Raw genomic sequence first — 8,590 nt, forward strand, 5'->3', positions numbered from 1 at the left:
AGGCCTTCTCTTCTACTTTATTTACATAGATAAATGTCCTGGCCACATCTACCCACGGGCCTGCCAAATCTCTGGAGATAACGAGGAAATTATAGATAAGGCCAGAATTACTCACAAATATATTCTTCCCTCCATTGATACAGTTTGCCCACGGAAATTCATTGCTTTGTCCAAGACAAAAAACCAGGAAGTCCCGCCTCCTATTTATAGTCTCTGCAGATGTCACTGCATGACCATCATTCCTTGGCTTTGTCCCAATGCTTCCTCTGCTGCGCGCGCCAGTCACGTCTGCGCAGTCTTGCATCACTCCAAAACTGTTCTTGGGGCGTTGCCAAATCAGAAGAAGGCTCGGGAGAATCAGGCCTTGCCGGCCCCTCCTCCTCTCTTTGGGTGGGTGCCAGGGAGGGAGAGGGCCCAAGAGAAGCAGGCCTTGCCAGGTCTTCTCCCTCACTTTCTGAATCATCCGAGTCCAGGAGTCCGGGTCCAGGAACCTGGGTCACAACACGGTGGCAGCGTCCCCTGGGGTGATGCGGTCCCCTTTTGCGATCCTCTGATCAGCAAAGTCATCAAGGGGGAGGCCGGATTTGCTTAATGGCCGTGTGATTAATTTAACAACTTCAGTGACTCGCTTAATCAATGCGGCAAGGGCAGGTCGTAAAACTCACTCAGTGCCTCAACTGAACAGCAGAAATCTTGGATGCCGTTGTGGTCGTAGCTCGAGGACTAACGGTAAATACGGTTTAAACGAGGTATGTTTCTGGAGCCCTGTCAGAGTAAAAGCTGAATTGTCACGTTTAATGCTTAATTAACGGGAGGGGAAAAAATGATGAAATAGACCAGGAGTCATCTTATTAGCTGCCTTTTTTTTTTCCCTCAAATGAAACCTACTTTAACATTAAGTCACGTTTAGTTCTGATTTCTTCATCATCCTGGTCACCAGGATGACCTGGGAGACCAAGGATGGTGCTGTTGTGGTCCTCCAGTAGCCTACGGAGCTGGCAATGGAGTCAGACAGCGATGAGGCTGAGGTGGGGCCAGGGCCATCGGGGAGTGAGGTGCGGACTCCAGAGCCTCCAGAGACTGATAGTAGTGAGGCAGAGGAACAGGAGGAGCCTGTTCCTAATGCACACATGAGAAGAGCTGCCAGAAGGCAAGAGCAGCTCAAGCAGAGAGGACAACTCAGGAGTAAGGCCAAGAGATGATTGGCCCCTCCCATAAAGCTTAAAAGACCAGCAACGGCGTTTGGGCTTTGCTGGAAAACAACGTTGGTAGCTTTGTCTTCTGCTTCGTCTATGTCTTGCATTTATTTTTGTATCGGTGACTTCTGAACGTTTGCCAAGAAAGCCTTTGGCAGTTTGCCTAATTGGACCAAGGTTTGCGAGGTAACTGAGGAATTTGTGTTGGGAGGAATTTGCTTTAATTTGACTTGAACGACGTTGGGAATGAAGCAATTCTCAGCTGTTTCGAATAAAGTTTGTTTGTTTTTTCACGGACTGAGTTTCCTACTACCTACTTGGGCCTGGGTCACAACAGATGCTTGATCTGAAAAAGGAAAGACAAACCAGGTTTAAACCTGGATTCTCACCTCTTTCCAGACACGGTGGTGACTGAGGAAACAGCCAACTTCCCCTTTGGTGAGGGTCCTTCCCGAAAAAGGGTCATAATACCCCGGCAGTAAGTCGACGCCGAGTTTCTTGATGCTGCTGCTATTCAGGGCCCTGACAGAGAAAAAGAGAGGGGGAAAAAAATCAAAATATTGTAAGAAGAATTGAGGGAAAGTCATCTAGACGTAGCCCAAATCTGAGACAATTGTGAGATTTGGAGACATTTGGGAAAAAAACCTGCGCCCCGAGCTACTCTTAAGGGTAGACTGCTCCTGAAAGTGGAGGCTTTGTCGTGGATGAAAGCTTTCGACAAAGCTTGGCCTTGTGATCTGTCTCTGTTGTGTCTGCGCCCCCCCCCCCCGAGCCGGGCCCCCTTCCAGAAAGTGACTTGGAAAGTGAGGGGGAAGGGCCATCAGGACTTACCTCGGGAGCACCGGCTTCCCCGGCTCAGCTCCAGGAGCCAGAGGCAGGCCAGGTGGAGGACATAACGAGGCCTCCGTCCCCTGACTCTTTCCCCTCCCAGGCCACGCCTCCAGACCCAGCTGATGGCAATCAGGCCTGGCTGGACCCTAGGTTTCGTAGGCAGGAGAGGAGGGAACAACAGAAGCAGGGGTGGGGCAGGCCTAGGAAGTGCTGAGTCATGGAGCCACACCCCACAGGATATAAAGGCAGCGAGAGCTGCTGTGCCTCTTCGTAGCAGGCAAATCAACTGCTTAATTAGAGCTGAAGTACTTTTTGTTCCTGGGTGACTCATCGGCGTCGAGGGAGATAACAGAGACACTTGGCAGATGCTCGCTAGTTTGCTGCCAGAGCTGATAGTGCCAGCTAATTAAGCCATCGCTCGGACGGAGACAGTCTCTTGATCACCACTCTAAAGTGGGGGGGGGGATCTCTTGGAAAGGTAGCCAAAGTCCGGGACCCCTTCCAGTGTGAAAAAGACAACGCAACACATCAGCCACCTTCCATCTATGGCGTCAACCACCAAGGGGTCTATTTCCAGTTCAGAGAGAGCCTCCAGCATGCGTTGCCGCCGGTCCGGGCGTCGGGCCAAGTTGATGAGAAACACCTATGAGGCAAGGAGAAAGATGGAGGCGTCGAAAAGGTCTTTTGAGGGCATCTAGCCCAACCCCACCCAGCTCAGACCAATCAGTTTGAGGTTCTTTTGCTCACCTCATCAAACCCGATCTTGGTGGGATGTTTGGGGGGGACATAGAGATGCCTGGAACGGGCCATTGGAGGCCCATCGACTGCAAGGGAGGAAAACAAACCGAGAGGAAATTGTCACCCTGTAAAAGTTTAAATTTTGTTTTCCTTTCCCCCCCCCCCCCTTTCTTAGAAAACTTGGCAAGGAAGGGAGGGAGGGAGGAAGGAAGAGGGAAACAAAGGGAAGGGAAGGGAGGGGAAAGGAAGGGAAGGGAAGGGAAAGGAAGGGAAGGGAAGGGAAGCAAAGGAAGTTTTTAAGATGTTGGATAGTCATTTGTCTGATGTGGTGGTAGGGTTTCCTGCCTAAGCAGGGGGTTGGACTAGAAGACCTCCAAGGTCCCTTCCAACTCTGTTATTCTAAAAGGAAAGGAAGGGAAGGGAAGGGAAGGGAAGAAAGGAAGAGGGAGGGAGAGAGGGAGGAAGGAAGGGAAAAGAAAGGAAAAACAAGGAAGGAAGGAGTAAAGAATGAAAAAAGAAAAAGGAAGGAAGGGGAAATGAAAGGAAAAAGAGAAAAGGAAGATAGGAAGGAGGGAAGGGAAGGGAAGGGAAGGGAAGGGAAAAAGAAGAGAAGGGAAGGGGGAGGGAGGGAAGAAAGAAAGAAAGAAAGAAAAAAAAGAAAGAAAGAAAGAAAGAAAGAAAGAAAGAAAGAAAGAAAGAGAGAAAAAGTGAGTGACTTCAACTTTTTTCAGTGTGGTAAGGTACAAAAACAAAACAAAACAAAACAAAAACACAGCTTTACATTTTCCCACCCATTCAAGCCCTTTCCAAAATCGCAACCCTCTTCCAATCCCCAAAACCTAAAATCAACGTTCCGTTATCCATCCCAACCCTTGCTTCCCCTAAAAACCCTGGCTCGCCTTTTCAGTTCAGTATCCCACCCCTGCCCCGGTCCCCCAAAAGCAAGCGCTAATCCTTCCCACGGGGCTCTTCCTGAGGAAGCAGGGGCCTTTGGGAGGGGTGGGGGGTGACACGAGGGTGCCCCTCTTACCCACCGATGGCCTCCAGGACGAGATGCACAAACTGGATCTCCTCCTCTTCCAGCGTTTGGTGGGACCCCATCGGCACGTTGATGTACCCGAACCTCTCCTGGTTGCACAGAAACATCTCCGCTCCTGGATGGAGAAAAACTGTTCTGACCCAGCTCCCCCAAATAGGACAAACTCTCTGAAACCCTGGAGCAAGGATGGGGCTTCGCTAGCAGTGGTGGCTCTTCCATCCCGAGGACTGGCCCATAGATTTCCACTGCTCTCCTCTCCTCTGCCTTCGGCATATTAGCACGTCAGGCACTGGACCCAGCTGTTCCTTCTCTTCCTCATCAGCCACTTCCAGACCTGGAAGCTATTGACTCTCCACTGGAGGGCTGATGGACGGCCCAGGCTATTGTGACCCAGGCCCTAGTAGGTAGTAGGAAACTCAGTCAGTGTAAAAACAAACAAACTTTATTTGAACAGCTGGGAATTACTTCATTCTCAGCGTAGTTCAACTAAATTAAAGCAAATTCCTCCCAACACAAATTCCTAGTCCTATCGCAAACCTTGGTCCAATTAGGCAAGCTGCCAAAGGCCTTTCTTGGCAAAAGTTCAGAAGACACCGATACAAAAATAAATGCAAGAAGACAAAGCTATCGATGTTGTTTTCCGGCAAAGAGCCCAAACGCCGTTGCTGGTCTTTTAAGCCTTATGGGAGGGGCCAATCATCTCTTGGCCTTACTCCTGAGTCGTCCTCTCTGCTTGAGCTGCTCTTGCCTTCTGGCAGCTCTTCTCATGCATGCATTAGGAAAAGGCTCCTCCTGTTCCTCTGCCTCACTACTGTCAGCCTCTGGAGGCTCTGGAGTCCACACATCACTCCCAGATGGCCCTGTCCCCATCTCTGCCTCCGACGCAGAGCCCTCATCCGGGCCTTCCCCAGCCTCCAGGACTGGCCCATGTTCTTTCTCAGCTTCACCGCTGTCCGACTCTGTTGCCAGCTCTGCAGGCTGCTGGCAGACCACAACACAGGCTCTGCCTCTCTCTCTCTCTCTCTCTCTGCCAGCTCCATTCCCTCTTCCGTCTGGGAGCTCTCAGGTTGCCTTGATGCGGACCCTGACTCCCATGCCTCCTCCTCTGATTCAGATGCTGGAGGGGCCGGCAGCTGACAGGTCACAACAAAAACAGAAAAACACACTCCCAAGCCAACTCCTGGGTTTCTCTCCTAGCGACTGCCCTGCTTAGCAATGCGATATCTGCTCCTAACTGTGGTCGTAAGTCGAGGACCGGCCACCCGTCCTTCATTTTTTTCCCCCGGTGTACAGATTGGCCTCCACTTACAACAGTTCACTTAGTGACCATTTGGAGTTACAACAACACTGGAAAGAGTGACTTAGGACTGTTTTTCACCCTTAATGACCATCACAGCGTGACTCACATTTATGACGGTCTGAGGGTCCCCAAGGATCACGTGATTTCCCTTTTGTGACCTTCGGACAAGCCAAGTCAAGCCAGATTCACTCGACAACTGTGTTACTAGCTGAACAACTGCAGTGATTCACTTAACAACCGTGGCAAGAAAGGTCGTAAAATCAGGCAAAACTCGCCACAGCTGCCTGGTTTGGCAATGTAAATGTGGGGGGGTCGATTATGGTCGTAAGTAAAGGACTACTTGTACAATAGACTGGGCAGTCATTGGTCTGCAATGGGATGGGGCCTGAACAGGGGGTTGGACACTATCCAACAGTTATATATATATATATATATATATATATATATATATATATATATATATATATATATATATATATATATATATATATATATATGGTTTCTGAGGTTTCGCGGGTGTTTGTATAGGTCTTGTTATTCGGGTTTTCTCCGTAAAATTGGAGTGTCTTGGCGGCGTTTGACGAAGTCTCATTCGTCATCTTCAGGCTTCAGCCGTGCCTGGGAGCAATCAGAAGCACGAAGCTGAAGCCTGAAGATGACGAATGAGACTTCGTCGAAACGTCGCCAAGACACTTCCAATTTTATGTGGGAGAAAACCCGAATAACCAATATGGGTTATTATATATATAGGTCTCGACTTTTTACTTTTACATAGTAGTATAAACTAGCCATTTCTATTTCTAGAATAATCTGCTTTTTGATCAAACAAAGTTTAGTTAACTCTGGTCCACACAATCCTTGCTGGGACCCATATGTTGGTTTCAAGAAATAAACTGTTTATTTATTTTAAGAAATTAACTATTTATATATATATATAAAACAGTTTATTTCTTGAAACCAACGTATGTGTCCCAACAAGGATTGTGTGGACCAGAGTTAACTAAACTTTGTTTGATCAAAAAGCAGATTATTCTAGAAATAGAAATGGCTAGTTTATACTACTATGTAAAAGTAAAAAGTTGAGGTTTGATGTTACTGTCTTACAGCACCAGAGTTGGAAGTCAATGTCTTTTTTCTTTCCCCTTTTTTTCTACACTTCTCCCTTCCCCTCCCCTATTTTTCCTACTTTTTGTATTGTTGTATGTTATATTAAGGGACACGGTGGCTCAGTGCCTAAGAAGCTGAGTTTGTCAATCGAAAGGCTGGCAGTTTGGCGGTTCGAGTCCCCAGTGCCGCGTAACAGGGTGAGCTCCCGTGACTTGTCCCAGTTTCTGCCAACCTAGCAGTTCGAAAGCAGGTAAAAAATGCAAGTAGAGAAATAGGGACCATCTTTGGTGGGAAGGGAACAGTGTTCCGTGCGGCTTTGATATTGAGTCATGCCGGCCACATGACCACGGAGACGTCTTCGGACAGCGCTGGCTCTTCGGCTTTGAAAAGGAGATGAGCACCGCCCTCTAGAGTCGGGAACGACTAGCATATATGTGCGAAGGGAACCTTTACCTTGTTATCTTATCAACAAATAACAACTGTAAAATCCCTCCAAAAAAGCAGATTCTTTGCGCAGCCCGACTTTCTGTCCTTACCTGCAACTTGGCAGGAGTAGGCAAAGACGTTGATATCGTCGAACGGCCAAGCGTAGGTGGGGTGAGGCGGATAGAAGGCCAGATGGGTTGTGTCGTCCTTTCGCAAATCGATCAAAAAGGTTCCGAAGACCATGGGCAGAGCGAAACAGCCGAGACGCTGGCGGTTCTTGGTAGGGAAATAGTCCGCTGTTCGTCGGTAATAACCCTGGCAGGAACGAGATCCCTTAAATCCAGATCCCCGGGGCATAATTTATCCACCCAAGGCCACCCAATAAAATATACATGAGATTAAGCTCAATTGTTTTACCCTTTTGATCAGAAAGAGGTAGTGCTCAATTTATGACCATGAGCCCAAAATATCTATTGCAGGGGAGTTGACGTAAGGAAGGAAGTAGGGAAGCAGGGAGGGAGGGAAGGAAGGAAGGAAGGAAGGAAGGAAGGAAGGAAGGAAGGAAGGAAGGAAGGAAGGAAGGAAGGAAGGAAGGAAGGAGACAAGTTTGAGAGGGAAGGAAAGAAGGAAGGAAAGAAAGAAGGAAGGAGATGAGATTGAGGAAGGAAGGAAGCAACAAAGGAGGGAAGGAAGGGATGAGATTGAGAGAGAGGAAGAAAGGAAGGAAGAAGGGAAGGAAGGAAAGAAGGAAGGAGATGAGATTGAGGAAGGAAGAAAAGGAGACAAGTTTGAGAGGGAAGGAAACAAGGAAGGAAAGAAAGAAGGAAGGAGATGAGATTGAGGATGGAAGGAAGGAAGGAAGGAGGGAAGGAAGGAAGGGATGAGATTGAGAGAGAGGAAGAAAGGAAGGAAGAAAGGAAGGAAGGAGGGAAGCAAGGAAAGAAGGAAGGAGATGAGATTGAGGAAGGAAGAAAAGGAGACAACTTTGAGAGGGAAGGAAAGAAGGAAGGAAACAAAGAAGGAAGGAGATGAGATTGAGGAAGGAAGGAAGGAGGGAAGGAAGGAAAGAAGGAAGGAGATAATATTGAGGAAGGAAGGAAGAAAAGGAGACAAGTTTGAGAGGGAAGGAAAGAAGGAAGGAAAGAAAGAAGGAAGGAGATGAGATTGAGGAAGGAAGGAGGGAAGGAAGGAAAGAAGGAAGGAGATAATATTGAGGAAGGAAGGAAGAAAAGGAGACAAGTTTGAGAGGGAAGGAAAGAAGGAAGGAAAGAAAGAAGGAAGGAGATGAGATTGAGGATGGAAGGAAGGAAGGAAGAAGGGAAGGAAGGAAGGGATGAGATTGAGAGAGAGGAAGAAAGGAAGGAAGAAAGGAAGGAAGGAGGGAAGGAAGGAAAGAAGGAAGGAGAGGAGATTGAGGAAGGAAGAAAAGGAGACAACTTTGAGAGGGAAGGAAAGAAGGAAGGAAACAAAGAAGGAAGGAGATGAGATTGAGGAAGGAAGGAAGGAGGGAAGGAAGGAAAGAAGGAAGGAGATAATATTGAGGAAGGAAGGAAGAAAAGGAGACAAGTTTGAGAGGAAGGAAGGAAGGAAGGAAAGAAAGAAGGAAGGAGATGAGATTGAGGAAGGAAGGAAGGAGGGAAGGAAGGAAAGAAGGAAGGAGATAATATTGAGGAAGGAAGGAAGAAAAGGAGACAAGTTTGAGAGGGAAGGAAAGAAGGAAGGAAAGAAAGAAGGAGATGAGATTGAGGATGGAAGGAAGGAAGAAGAAGGAAGGAAGGAAGGGATGAGATTGAGAGAGAGGAAGAAAGGAAGGAAGGAAGAAAAGGAGACAAGTTTGAGAGGAAGGAAGGAAGGAAAGAAGGAAGGAGATGAGATTGAGGAAGGAAGAAAAGGAGACAACTTTGAGAGGAAGGAAAGAAGGAAGGAAACAAAGAAGGAAGGAGATGAGATTGA

General features: G+C 47.8%; 1 protein-coding gene across 1 annotated transcript in view; it reads right to left on the reverse strand.

Annotated features, from left to right (window-relative positions):
* The window catches only part of CERCAM (cerebral endothelial cell adhesion molecule), a 29,062-nt gene that overhangs the window by 10,321 nt on the left and 10,151 nt on the right, over positions 1–8,590 (reverse strand). The window contains exons 5-9 of the mRNA XM_058159620.1: positions 6,748–6,952; positions 3,800–3,919; positions 2,775–2,851; positions 2,564–2,670; positions 1,586–1,718 (exon numbers count right to left, since the gene is read on the reverse strand). Coding sequence (XP_058015603.1) covers positions 1,586–1,718; positions 2,564–2,670; positions 2,775–2,851; positions 3,800–3,919; positions 6,748–6,952 — 642 coding nt within the window. The remainder of the gene's footprint in view (positions 1–1,585; positions 1,719–2,563; positions 2,671–2,774; positions 2,852–3,799; positions 3,920–6,747; positions 6,953–8,590) is intronic.

The sequence above is a fragment of the Ahaetulla prasina genome, chromosome 16 (genome assembly GCF_028640845.1).
Source record: "Ahaetulla prasina isolate Xishuangbanna chromosome 16, ASM2864084v1, whole genome shotgun sequence".
Classification (NCBI taxonomy): Eukaryota; Metazoa; Chordata; class Lepidosauria; order Squamata; family Colubridae; genus Ahaetulla; species Ahaetulla prasina.